The 14,112-nt window shown below is 31.3% G+C and overlaps 2 protein-coding genes across 8 annotated transcripts in view; one reads left to right on the top strand and one right to left on the bottom strand.

The window, feature by feature from the left end:
- VRK2 (VRK serine/threonine kinase 2) overlaps nt 1-2,949 on the top strand; it is a 108,806-nt gene extending 105,857 nt beyond the window's left edge. The window contains exons 14-15 of one of the 4 annotated variants that reach the window (XM_005888707.2): nt 860-897; nt 2,178-2,316. In XM_005888707.2, the coding sequence (XP_005888769.1) occupies nt 860-871 (12 nt within the window). In that variant the 3' untranslated portion in view covers nt 872-897; nt 2,178-2,316. Of the gene's footprint in view, nt 1-859; nt 898-2,177 lie in introns of all 4 variants that reach the window. The other 3 variants (XM_070379534.1, XM_070379535.1, XM_070379533.1) reach the window with 3 other exon arrangements.
- The window catches only part of FANCL (FA complementation group L), a 95,486-nt gene continuing 83,863 nt past the window's right edge, over nt 2,490-14,112 (bottom strand). For all 4 annotated transcript variants that reach the window (XM_070379537.1, XM_070379536.1, XM_005888704.2 and 1 more), the window contains 7 exons: nt 8,621-8,771; nt 6,000-6,083; nt 5,496-5,541; nt 5,334-5,415; nt 4,362-4,478; nt 2,980-3,051; nt 2,490-2,626 (listed from right to left, as the gene is read on the bottom strand). In XM_070379537.1, the coding sequence (XP_070235638.1) occupies nt 2,591-2,626; nt 2,980-3,051; nt 4,362-4,478; nt 5,334-5,415; nt 5,496-5,541; nt 6,000-6,083; nt 8,621-8,771 (588 nt within the window). In that variant the 3' untranslated portion in view covers nt 2,490-2,590. The remainder of the gene's footprint in view (nt 2,627-2,979; nt 3,052-4,361; nt 4,479-5,333; nt 5,416-5,495; nt 5,542-5,999; nt 6,084-8,620; nt 8,772-14,112) is intronic.

The following is a 14,112-nucleotide window of genomic DNA, read 5'->3' as shown; positions in this document are numbered from 1 at the left end:
GGAAAGCATTCATTCTTTCACCATAAGTATGATGTTAGCTGTAGATTTTTCCTAAATGCCTTTTATTATCAGGCTGAGGAAATTTCATTGTATTTATAGTTTACTGAAGAATAAATTTTAGTCAGGAATGGGTATTGTTTTTTGGGATGTGTTCAGATCATATAATTTTTGATCTTTACTAGTATAATAAACTCCACTTAGTTATGATGTGTTGTCATACTGAATTCAATTTGCTGTTTTTCCATTATAGATTTTTATATTTCTATTGATGAGAGATAGTGGTCTGTAATTTTTTGTTTCCGTATCCTTGTGTGATTTTGTTTTTCAGTCACTGTGCAAGTTACATTAGAGGGAAGTATCTATTTTCAGAAAATGTTTCAATAAGATTTGTCTTTCATGAATGAGAGTTTAGCAAGAAAACTATCTAGGTCTATAGTTTTGTTGTAAAATTTTTAATTATGAATTTACTCTCTGTCACATGATTATTAGATTTTCTTTTTATTCTTATGTCAATTTTTATAATTGATCTTTCAAGGAATTTGTCCATTTCATGTAACTTGTCAAATCTGTCAGCACTGTGTAGTTCCTAATATTCTTTTATACTTTTAACATCTTCAGTATCCTGGTAATGATAACTGAATTCATGTTGCTTTACAGTGACATGGTCTCCCCAGTTCCCAAACCCTGGAAAGCATTGGTCTGTTCTGCATCACTGTAATGTTGTCATTTTGAGTATGTCAGTATAAACCAAATTATACACTATGTAACTTCAGATTGGCTTTATTTCTTTCCCCATAATGTGTGTGAGATCCATCCAAATTTTGCATTTATTGATAGTTCATTCTTTTCTTATTGCTAGGTGGTATTCTGAGGTATGGATGTAGTGTTGAAGAACATGTGAGTTTCTTCCAGTTTTTTTGCCTTTTGCCATGTCTAGTAGTTCTCAGTTAATTACTAAAAGCAATGTTTTCTAGTAAGGAGGATGTGAGATACTGCCTGTTTGCTATCCCGTGCTTAATGCAAAGTAGTGGTGGTCGGTAGGGCTGTGTACCAATAAAACTTTACTCATAAACAGTGAGCCACTTATCCAGTCCTACCATAGACTGTCTTTCCCAATCAGAGCTCTCAGGAAGACAGCTGAGGGTTAAATCCTTCCATGAGTGCTTTCCCATTTGACATCATCTGTTGTTGCTTAAGGAGAGACAAGGTATATAGGTCACACAGGAGAGGACTGTCTTGAAATTTCAATAGTCGACTTCTATTTTTACCTAGATGGGGACTAACTAGATCATTCGTTTCTACATGTAAGTTAAGTTGTATGTAAATACAGTTTAAGTTAGCTTACCTGTGGCTCTTATCCTTTAGAAATACGATTTGATGGTATATTTCTTTGTGAAAGAACTATGCTTTATTGGCCTACTATTAACTCATTTTGCCTTTTTAGTGAATTAAACTGACAAAACTTTAGGAAACTTTCATTTGTGTGACTTTCTTAGCTCTCAGGCAGCAGTTTATAGTTATCTCAGTAATTTCTTAATGGAAAAGCTGAAGAGCCTTCAAGACATCTCTTTGGGCATGGTAAAACTAACTTGTATAGACTGATTCCTTTTTGCAGAGGAGGTTAGAGTGAGCATCTTTTCTCAAGTCAATTTCTGAACAAATAGATTTTTACCAGCTGTCTTCTTGAGGTCTGTTATGGGAAGATAAGGGTGCTTGGGCAGGAAGCTACAGTGGACAGGCCACTGGCTGATACCACTCTATGTGGGTGCCCAGTACACAAGGACCATCGTGCTCCAGTGCTTCCAGCATCTTTAATTATTACTGACCAAAAAGCCTTCTAATGATGACTTCTCTTATCCCCATAAGATTAAGCCTGGTTTTTTTCTTGCCAAAAAAATCATTATTTTCATATGCTATCCTATTTTTAGATTATAAATTATTTAAGAAATAGCCTACTTCTTGGTTTAAAAGATCCAATCAAATTAACCAGATTGATTGTTTGATGCTTTATAAATACTTAAAATCCAGAACCTAAAAATAACTTCTCAGGAAAAAATGAAAAAGCACACAAAAACTTGATCTTATGTAACACATTTTATTTAGCATTCTTAAAAGAGTACACTAAAATACTTGGATAACTCAAACCTAACACATAATAAATATGTATTTTCTCATAGGAAAGCACAAGAAGAAGACAAAAATATTGTGAGTCTCAAGAATTTCAAAATGATGTAAAAAGTTCTCCACACGAATCCAGCTGTATACAATTCCCAAATTCATTTTATGAACCCCATCAAGATTTTACCAATCCAGATATGTTCAACAAGTCAAGCTCTCCATCTTGGTACACAAACACTTCTACAACTGGTATGGAGGTCACAGAATTAGACAGTTCTACAGGATTTTGGCTTACAGTGTCCCAGTTTACATTTAGCGAAGAGATGAAACTAGATATATATTATTATAGCTTTACCATTATTTTTCTTTTGATATTAGTATGTCTTGCTTTATATTTTCTCTGAAGTTATCAAATAAAATCCTTTTGATAATTTAAGTTTCTAGCTCTTCACAGGAATGCTACATTCTTATTTCAGGCTTTTCTCCCAGACATTTTCAAGGTAATTGGCTTATAGAAAGAGAGGAATGCTTTATATTAGAAATGTTGTAATGATAGGTAAGAATAAATAAGATAAAATACTTAAGATTCAGATCTAGGAAAACTAGAAAAGGGGTTAACCTATTTTTGATCAAAACAGAGTTCTTTAAATTAAAATATTAATAGAGGCAAATTTATCTTAGAAGTTTTTTTTTAAATAAATTGACCTAAATGTTTCTAAAAGTTTTATATATACTGATATAAAATTATATACTACATGTATATATATATATAAATCTTCTATACTATATAAATAAATCTTCTAAAACACATTACTGAAAGCTAGGTACAGTTTTATGAAATGTGACAAATAATTTGCTTACCTTACTACAATATGGACATTCACCAAATATGATGTTAAAACTCTGTCTACTAGTCAGTAGTCCTCTCAACCACTGAAAATTTTGAACAGAGAAGAGGAGGAATGTCAACATGATTACAGGTACTCTAAATATCATTTCATTCTTTTTGAGTACATTATATTTTTATGTCAGAAGATTTGCCTTCTTAATTTTCTTTTGCAAGAGTAAGAGAAGCATTTTCTGAGCCAATACCAAACTACTAAAATGCTAAAAAACAAGGGGAAACCAGTATGGATTTTAAGGTCTGTACCACTGATTTATAATCAAATTACAGGCCCCTTTAAGAACCTGATAAAATGCATGCACCTTCTCTACCCTAGCACAGCTGTACACAAAAATAGTGTGTTCAAATCCATGGAGTTCACAGACCTAACCTAAATCCATGAATCACAAATTAAGAACTCCTGCTATATAAGGTACTTTTATAGGCTCTTAAAATTTAGGTATTAATTCTGATCTTAATCAACAATAGTGGGGTTAATTCTCAACCCATTAATTACAAGCAGGAGGCAACCCATTTTTAAAAATTAAATGAATTTTCATTATTACAAAAGAAAGCATATGTTCCCTTAAGAGTATCTCTATAATTAGACCTCATATTTTATGATTTTATATAAGGTAAATTGACATCCCTACCTAATTCTCCACTGTTAAACTGCAGATAGCACCAGCCACTAAACTAATCACAAAAATCATGAGGTGATTTTAAGGAAGTCTTTGAACAGTGAAAGCACTATGCAATGCCAGGCTGTTTCTGTCGACAGAGGCACACATAGGTAATTGTATGTCCACTGTGCCCTAAGATAAATGCTGGAGAGCAAGCGGCTGCAGACAGGAGTGAAAGCAGACTTAACATATAATAAACAGTAAGCGTCACTGACTAAGTGTTGTGAGATATTCACATCACAAAATGCATTCTTAATATCAAAAGTAGGATTAACATTTATTCTATTCTTAAATATAGCCTGAAAAGTAACAGGTACTCTGTAGTACTAGCTCCCTTTCACTTTATTGCCACCATTAGTCCTACTTGTTTGAGTCTACACTGTGGTTACATGAGATATTTACACCAAGATTCCAATGTTCCATCAGAATCTTTAATTTGTTATACATCAGTGAAAAATCCATGAATATAGTCTAGATACATGTCCCCCCTTCTTGGATACTTTAGAACATTTCTAAGTTCATCAGTAACCATGAAGAAGTGAAACACGGCATTTGGAATGAATGGTAAAGGAGCTAATGGCAAAAAAGGTGATCACTATTGACTAAACAGGTTTTATTTTAGATTTCACATGTGTATTTCCTACGCTGTCAAGTCTTGCTGATATTTTTATTTTTACCTCATATAAGCATATATAATGGAAAGACTGGCCACATTGTGAATTATCACACACTTGATCAGGAATGGCACCATCAAGTTGATAGGCATAACAAATCCCACAATCCATAGAAAAATCCTTCAAAAGAAAAGAAATATTTGGGGATGGGTGGGAGGAAAAAAGAAATAAGAATACACAAGGTGAAGTAAAGAATGAATATGGTGTTAGATAAAGTTAAATTTTTATAACATTTTTATAAAGGTAACTATATTGCTATGTTATAGAAAATACAGTCACATCACTGTTTAACACCTTATAAAAGCTATTTGCAAGAGAAGGCTTCCTTTTTCATCCAGTAAATAATAAACACAGATATACTAAAAAACAGGTTCTACTTCTGGCTCACTAGATGTTTGGGCTTAAGTAATTTTTCTAGTTTGTACATCAATATAATGCCACGATAGAATGCAAAAACAAGAATTGACATCAGTTTGTGATTATACTAAACTTCAAAAGTACATAACAAAGGAAAAAGACAAAAACATACCACCAATTTAGTAGTCCACGTTCATCATAAATCACTTCTATTATTTTTGCAATGTAGTAGTATCTATTCAGTTTTAAAAAACTATACTGCCATCTTTCACAAAGACTTCTTTCAAACTAATTAGAACTTTATTTCAGTAAGCCATAAGTAGACAGTATAGACAATCCAAACATCTCATTAGCTATACTGGAACTTTCCCCCTATTTTTAATAATAAAGATGTCATTAATCACTTTACTGCTTGAAGACCATGAAAAAAGTACACTTATAACACCAATCAAAGGTTAATAAGTTCTCTGATGCAACTGTTGCTTGCAGGTCAGAAATCTGTTGTAATATTTTTCCAGTTCCTTCCCTCTCAGCCTCATTTTTCTCTGGTGCCTAAAAGAACATTTAAGTTTCATTATGCAATACCATTTGGAATATCAAAGCACTGACAAAACTTACAGATTTTTCCAGGATAGCACGAGCTGGAAAGTCAATTTCTAAAACATCTTTCAAATTTTGTAACAGACTGTTTTCTGGATCCCTGAAAGTATGAAAAAAAAATTGTTATTAAATTTGTTTAATCATAGAAAAAAGTAAAAATTGTATTGCAAAGATACCTACCACAAATGTATGTTTCTGCTCAGCCTAATTCCCAGGGGTTTTACCACTTTAGATATTTTTTTAAAAAGAAAAAAAAAATGTCAATTTAGGGTTTGCTGCTTTCATTTTTAAAGTCACATTTGGCACAGAATTTGTCTCTTTATTGAGCTATATAACTGATAACACTATATTATACATTTAGGTATACAGCATAATGATTTGGAATCTGTATTTTGCAAAATGATTATCACAAGTTTAGTTAACGTCTACCATCATGCAGTTACAAAATTTGAAATATACATAGTATTTGTTAATTACAGGATTTCGTTTCCTATTTTACTAGAAAATCTAAATCATATATATATATATATATATAAAGAAACACAGAAGTAGAGTTCATGATGAGACATTTTCATTTAAGATATTTACCATTAGTATATTAATACATTAGAATATTTAATTATTACAGTAGTGGACAAGGATTTTATGATTCTGTTAAAAACATTTAAACCTGAGATCTCATACCATGGTCAGCTCCAAGAAAACAGCACTCAGGAAGCATGGTGGGATGCCTGGGGTCTACCTCTATATTTATTGAAACGTTATTCCCTAGAATAAAAGAATATTAAAGCTTTTAGAATTAGAACGGTTCATAAAAAAAATATAAAGGAGTAATTTGTCTGGGTACTTAGTTCATTGTATATCCAAGGAAAGATTGTTTTATATGGTTTTTTACAAAAGTAAATACATTACTAATTCATAATTTAAAAGAAGTGAAGTAATTTTAAAACTTTGATCATGACTAAAGATTTGGGATCCTGAGTTTCAAAAAACAGTGCCAATTCATAAGCTGTGTGTGTGCGCCCAGTTGCTCAGTTGTGTCTGACATTTTGCGACCCTCCCTGGAAGACCCTGCTGGGTCCCTCTGTCCATGGGATTTTCCAGGCAAGAACAGTGGGGTGGTTGCCATTTCCTCCTCCAGGGGATATTTCCAACCCAGGGATTGAACCCACATCTCTCCTACATCGGCAGGTGGATTCTTTACCACTGAGCCACCTGAATTCTGGTTGGAATTCTATTGAAGTTTGAATTACAATTTTCTATGAAGTAATAAAGATCTTTAATATAAAAAATTACAAGTTACAAACTGAAAAATACTCTAAATGACTTCTATAACTTTCTTGAAAAGAACATAAAGGACTAAAAATACAATAAATGGTAAAAATAAATGTTTAAGATTTGAATTTTATACAAACATTGTTTCTCCATGTGAAGATTTCCTATGTAGGCTAACAAAGGGTTCAATTTATATTAAATGTTTGGAAACTGTTCATTTAATATCAAAAACAACTAACAGTTCATGAAATCTAAGAAGTAAGCAATTTCTACTTGATACTACATTCTTCAATAAATTTTAACTATACTATAGTACAAATTTCAGAAATGTTATTGCTTTTATTGAAGGTACATATAGTGTAATTGTTTAAGGTTAATTTGGATTTCATTTTTATGGTAAAAATGTCTTGATAAATTCTATACACTATAGCATAATCCTTTGGCTAAGGTTGGCAACAATATAAATACAATTATTACAGATCTGGCAAAAAGAGATAATCAAGTAAAATAAAAAATGAGTACAGTAATTCAATAAGAAAAACAAAATTACAAAGTTAACTTATAATCTCACTGTTTAATGCATTTTTTACCACAAACACAAATTTCACGTTAGCCTTTAGCAATATCATCTGCTAATGGCTGCAGAAACTACTTTTCACTTAACAACAATGGTCATACTATCGAACCTTTTGATTAATTTGCTGAAAACTTGGTCCTAGAAAGCCAAACCAATGCCTGAAGCAAAAAAAAAAGTAGCTAAAACGTAAATATATAAAGAAAGTGAATGTATACCTGTGGCGGATTCATTTTGATATTTGGCAAAACTAATACAATTATGTAAAGTTTAAAAATAAAATAAAATTAAAAAAAAAAAAGAAAGTGAATAAAACCAAGGTTGTTTATGCTGAACCTTGAAAAATAAAGTAAAAAGTGTATTTAACCATAACCTGGAGAAATAATTATATAATGGGGCCATTAATACTATACTTCTTTGGAGACAATATTTTCATTTTAATATATACTTGTTCACAAATATACTGTAACTTGGTTAATTATTCTAAATTAAATACTGTTAAGACTTTTTCAAACTCAGTAAGTAACAGTACTATTTGTAGAACTGCTGCACTTCTCTTACTTCTCGTAGTAACGTATCCCTTTCCCCACCTAGATAATCTATTATGCCTAGGTAGAAACTATGCAAACTGCTCAGTAATTTGGATATGATTCACATCAAAATATCCTTCTTAAAATTATAGTTTATTTACTGTGATCTCAAATATAGTTTTAAAACATCTAAAATCTTGAAAGGTTGAACTTTAAAACTGATTTCATGTATTGCTTGCTCATAATAATAATATATAAAACAGTAATTTCATAGTAAATAGAATATGGTAATATTGCCAGGATGATATTTATGGTTATTCCTTATCTTATTAATTTCATATATTTATAGTAAAGAAAATCTATTATAATACTTTATTATTAATACTAATATAATATATAATACTTAATACTAAGTAGTACAATACTTAAAATATATTCAATTATTATTTTGTAAAGCTTTCTTTTTACTCTTCAATGGCATGCATGGCCCACTTCAGGTTCTTTTATCCTCCTCTACATTCCTGTTAGAAAATATTCCCAGACTTGTTCGTACTAATCTTGTCTAGTTTCACAAATGAAGACTTCATTATTTCTAACAGCTTTTTCCCAAGTAATGGAAGTTTAAAAAAAAAATCTACTCCACAATTTCCATGCTAACTAAAAGCTAATTAAACACTATCTGAATGCTACATCCATGGATTAGATCATCACCTTTTATAATGAAAGACCTCAGTACTTGTCCTTTCTACTTAAAATATTTACATTTAAATATGTACTAATAAATCATAGTTCATCCCTCATACAAAAAAGTCTCATCTAAAATCCAATGTCATCTTAGATTCCTTTTCCAGAGTAATACAAAATACACTCAAACATCTTTAAAAAAAACAAAAACAAAAAACTTCCTTAATCCTCTTTTACCCTACCTAATACAATTCTGCGTGCTGTAGCACTCCGTGTGGGTTTTTCTGGCTCAAGTACCCAAGTCTTCTCATCAATTTCATCCATAACATCCCAGAATGTCTTCAGTGATTCCAATGCTGTCAAAAACTGAGTATAAATGCTTATTAAGGAGCTCTGTGAAAAGACAAGTGAAAGCTGAGTAAGTTGCATGACTATCAATAGCAGATAATCTTCCATTTACAACTCAGTTTACAAGTTTTAAGCTCTGTTTCATTTCAGCTAAAACTAGGCTCTAGTAAACAAGTTAACTCTCCCTGCTTCGTATCTCTTCACCACTATTAGTATTAACAGAATTCTTCTTTGACTGTCACTGAACTGTGCACTTACCAAGTAAACTTTTTAAAAACCATATTTATTTTTATTATGATTAATTTTGTACTATATGTATGGAAAAGTAATTAATACAAAGTATATTTAAACTACTAATGTATATAATATATATTCAGCAGTCTACACAATTTTTAATATGAAAAAGTTTACCCAGTTATCAAGCACTGTGTTTACAGTGCTCTTTTATACACTATTAATAAGTAACTTTGCAGACTTAATTAGACATAGATTATGAAAAGGCTTTCTTCATTTTTAAAGAATTCAAACAGAAATTACAAGATTTCTTTTGATGTTAAATTTTTAGCCAGTCTCTAAATTCAGTATTTCAGGCATTAATCCTTTATGGGAATTAAATACATTTCACTACATAACAAGAATTAAAGCTGTCACTGACTTTAAAAATCAATTTATAATTACCTGATTCAAAGTCAAGAGTTTCTCAAAAAATAATGTATGATTAAAAAGATACAACTATTTACTAAATATTTTATATAAAAAGCAATCAAAACTAAAACCATTAAAAAAGAATTAGGGATTTTATTTATTGTTTCAAATAAAAAAAAAGTCACCAAAAATACTGCAAATGTACTCATCCAAAATAACTGATACAAGCCAATAATTTAAGAATATGATACACCCTGAGTAAGATGAAAAGAAATAACTCCTTTAAAAATGTATTTGATACTTATGTACTTAAGAAAAATCTATTTCATCTCACTTCAGCAGGGTTTTACACATAGATGGATTTCATAGCTCAGATTCACAAAGGTAGTTTCAACTCTTCTAACCTTCTATACACAGAAAAAAAGAGTAGGAACTAGAACGTAATGTCCAAAAATAACCTTTTAGGAATTTGAGGGTAGGATGTCTGTTCTCTTCTAGTATATCATACTTATCTACAAGTTTAAATGCCAGAATCCAGAAATCAAAAAACTACAGACTCCCAAGTATTTTTTTTTTTTTTAAACTATGAGATGTCCTTTATTTCCTCTTTCACTGAACACACCATCATTCTTTATATACCCAACTAAGAAACCAGTTTTGACCCTTGTAGATTTCTGGTCTTATCACCTAATAAGTTCAAAAGCTAATATGAGACGTAAGTCCATATTTAACATTTCTTGGTAATTATCTTAGTATTCTATACTATCAAAATAATCCATTATTCTTATTTCCATATCTAGATTTGCCATCCTTGACTTCATCTACCTTCCTGCAGGGTACCCTATTTAAAATAAAGCCTTGAACGTATCAGTCCCTCTCTTAAAACCATGTAAGTCAACATTCCAACTGGATTTTTTTCCCCTCTAGTTATATTTCCCTAAACCCACCATTTACATTGCAATTGATTTTTGTATTCTACAAACCTGATACTATGATTTCCTGGTTTACATTGCACATTAAGTGCAGTTCTTCTCAAAGTGATGTTTTTGTCCTTGTGATACTACCATGGAATAAAAGCAACACAAATTCTAAAAACTGTTCAATAAACATTTGTTTAAATTGAACTAAACTATTTGACATTAAACTATAACCACTGATGACCTTCATCATTCTATTTATTAGGATTACCATTATTTACAAGTAGCTTGCAAATTATGTTTTATGTTATCAGTGATTAAAACCACAGTTCTTTGTCATGACTTACAGTTAATATTGTTCAATATGCATACAAAGATATGTTTATATAAAATGAAATACTTTCTGTGGGTATATTTACTACTCCAAGCTTCAATAACCACATTCTCTATGATGATTCACAATTTATTTAGCCCAGAGAATCCAAAACTAGTCATTTCTATATTGATGATATCTATATGGCTGTCTAACTTGCACACCCTACTGAGATGGTCATCATCTTCCCAAAGAAGAATTCCCTTCCTGTTTTGTTTTTTCTTAGTGAAGGGACTACTACTTTTCCTACTGCCTAAGCCAGGAATCTAAGCATAGTTTTAAGTAGATTACTAAAACAACCTTCTAACTGAATTTTCTTCCTTTAGACATAGCCCTCCTACTGTAATGGACTTTTGTACTCTGTAAATCTAATACTGTAATTTCTTTGCTTACAATAAAAGTCATTAACCATTAGATGCAAATACAATAAACCATTTGCTAGACAGTATGTTGGGATTTTTAATAGTTTTACTGAGGTATACTTGTCATACAAAGAACTGCACATATTCTGTGTATTCAGGTTGATGACTTTGGGCATATGCATATATCCATAATACCATCACCACAATCAAGGTAATAGATACAGCCAACACTTTCCAAAGTTTCCTTATGTCCTTTTGGGGTTTTCTTAACAAAGAACATGAGATCTACCCTCAACAAATTGTAAAATGCATACTACTTGCATTGTAAACTATCTTGTACACATGGTCCCTGACCTAGAGAAATTCACAACCTATCAAATCAGAAAAGATCTGCACCACATTAGACAAAGGATTAACACCCTTAATATAAAAGGTTACTTACTGAAAATCAACTTTCAAAATACATACATACATCTTAAATAGGGGATAAAGTTTCCCAGAGAAAAACTTCACATAATCATTTAAAAAATACTTCACCTCATAAGTTTAGACATTATTTCTAAGTGCAGAGTTTCAGGTATGATGAAGTAAAGTGCAAAGTTTCAGAGATGAGCAAAGCCTCCGATTTAAGAGGATGGTACAAAAAACAAGGTATACTGGATTGGGGGGTGGGGGTGAGTCTGCTTTCCCAAAGTAGCTTTTCTTTCAATAACTAGATAGCTCAATTCCATGGTATGGCTTCTTTCTTACAGCCCTCCCATTACTAGTCACTGCTTTATTACAGAACGCCACTGAAGATGTGAGCATTTTGAAAATTCTATGGGACCATGGTATAGGCCCTTAATCCATTATGTAATAATGGCTTTGTTATGATTCAACACCAATGATTCTGATTCAGGGCTTCATTTGTCACTAAGTAGTATGGTTTTTAAAACGACTCTTTTAATGACAATTTTTATTTTCTTTGTACTTGTCCAGGCTCCCCACAATATTATATATTATTTGTATAATCACAAAAGAGCACAGATAGAAACAGAAATAAAAGGTCTGTCCACTATCATTTCATGATGTGTATAGTGAAAAATGTACTAAATTTAATGAAACTAATATTTCAACCATGCATCAGGACTATGTTAGGATCTCCAATACAAAGATAAAAGAACCCAGTTCACAAAGATATCACCATTCTAATCTTGTAGGGTAACAAAGTATCTGATCAAGACATACTCAGCCTCTTGAAGCCTTAATATTATGTCTATAAATGTGAGTGTGCCATAGAATCAAAAGCATAGATAACTTTTAAGGTGACTTTCAGATCTAAAGTCAAGAATTCAAATATAACTTTGAAAATTCATAAAATAGAAGATTCTGTCCACTCAAAAGTACATATATTTTCTTTCAAAATGCCAGTTATTATAAATACTCCCATTTATTTCCAATTTATGTTTATAAACATTTTCTCTTTCACATTATAAATAATTTATGATTCACTATAGAACAAACATTTCCTCTTTAATTAAAATAACTGTTATACCAGGATAAAAATATTTGGATTACATTTTCTATCCTCACATATTTAAGGAGAGAAGTCAAAAATGCATTATACAATTGCTATTATTTTCTAAAATATAGGGACAAGATTTCAGTCTTCTAAAACTTTTGAGTTTTGAAATAATTTATAAAATCATAAATTTCTAGTAGAAATATAAAAGAAATAAATATGAACATCCAAAAATTACATATGGAACACTGCAACTGATTATTTCATTAATTAAAGGAAAATGTCAATCGTTTTTGCACATACACCTGATTAAAAGAAATAGAGGGAAAAAGCTGTAGGCGGAAGACAAAAGAAGTTAGCAAAATAAAACAATTAAACAGAAAAGGCTTAGTGTCCCAAAAGCAATAAATTGTTACAGAGAAGAAAAGTACCCCAGTAACCAAGATTATGATGTAGAAGCTTCTCACGTAAGCCGTGCTATGGTGGGGAGAGGATGTGATGCTAAACAACCTCTTGTTCTTAAAGCATTTTTCAAATTAAAATAGAAGTCCTGAGAAAGTTAAAAAATATCAAACAAGATGAGAAGAGCACATTCTATATTCTCTACCTACTCCAAAGATTTGTAGCACACCATTTCAATGGCATACCAACCATATTATTTTATCTATGTATTTTTCATTCTATTTTTATGTGGGGTAGGGCAGTGACAGGCAAAAAAAAAAAAAAAGACACAGACTAACCACCAGACATTGGAAAACTATATCTGTAACATTCCATGCATTGGGAGCTCAAGAGCTAGGTTTAACAGGGAAGAGAGTCTCTGAGATGGAGACCAATCTTGTGTGAAAAGCAATGGTCAGAATATTAAAAAAAAATGTATTAATCTCAAAGAAAAAAGACATCTTGACGTGATTTGAAAAGAGCAGGCATAAAGATATTAAGAGATCAATTTCACATTGGGTTCACCTAAGGCATTTAATGAAATCCTCTGCACTGAAATTAGGATACCTGGACCATTGTGTATACAGGTGAACTGTATGCGAGATCCCTGTGTTGATGCACTAAAAATTTCTGAATAAACACAATTCTGAACAGTTTGTTGGGTATGACAGATTTGGCATTTAAACCTTTAGATCATGAACCATTCTGGGCAAATGTCACCAAATTATGGCCTTACCAAAAAAATTAAAAGGCATATTCTGTCTCCTGACTAGTTAGTTATATTACTGAAACAGTCATTTTGGAAATGCTTGCCAATTTTTATCGCAGGGAAGTGTGATTAATCAAGTGCCCCAACAATTAAGCAGAGGAAGGTAAAGTTGGTTATTCTTGTTTTATGTTTAATAAATAAATAAACCATCAGAAAACTAGATTATATCGGAAATCCTAAAGGATATCACCTTTTCTCATGACATACAGCCAACAAATAAGGAAGGAGATGAAAATGCTATATTTAGTGAAAGGAATTGGTGCTCTGGTTTCCACTGGCACCACTCACTGAGTGGTTTATATGCTAAAGTCTAAACTCTTCAAAACATGCTAGTCCTGATTACTGAAAGGTTAATGATCTCTTTTTTATGTTTGACAA

Source organism: Bos mutus, chromosome 11, assembly GCF_027580195.1.
Source record: "Bos mutus isolate GX-2022 chromosome 11, NWIPB_WYAK_1.1, whole genome shotgun sequence".
Lineage (NCBI taxonomy): Eukaryota > Metazoa > Chordata > Mammalia > Artiodactyla > Bovidae > Bos > Bos mutus.
Note: the sequence above shows the minus strand (reverse complement) of the source record. Positions and strands in the feature narration are given on the sequence as shown.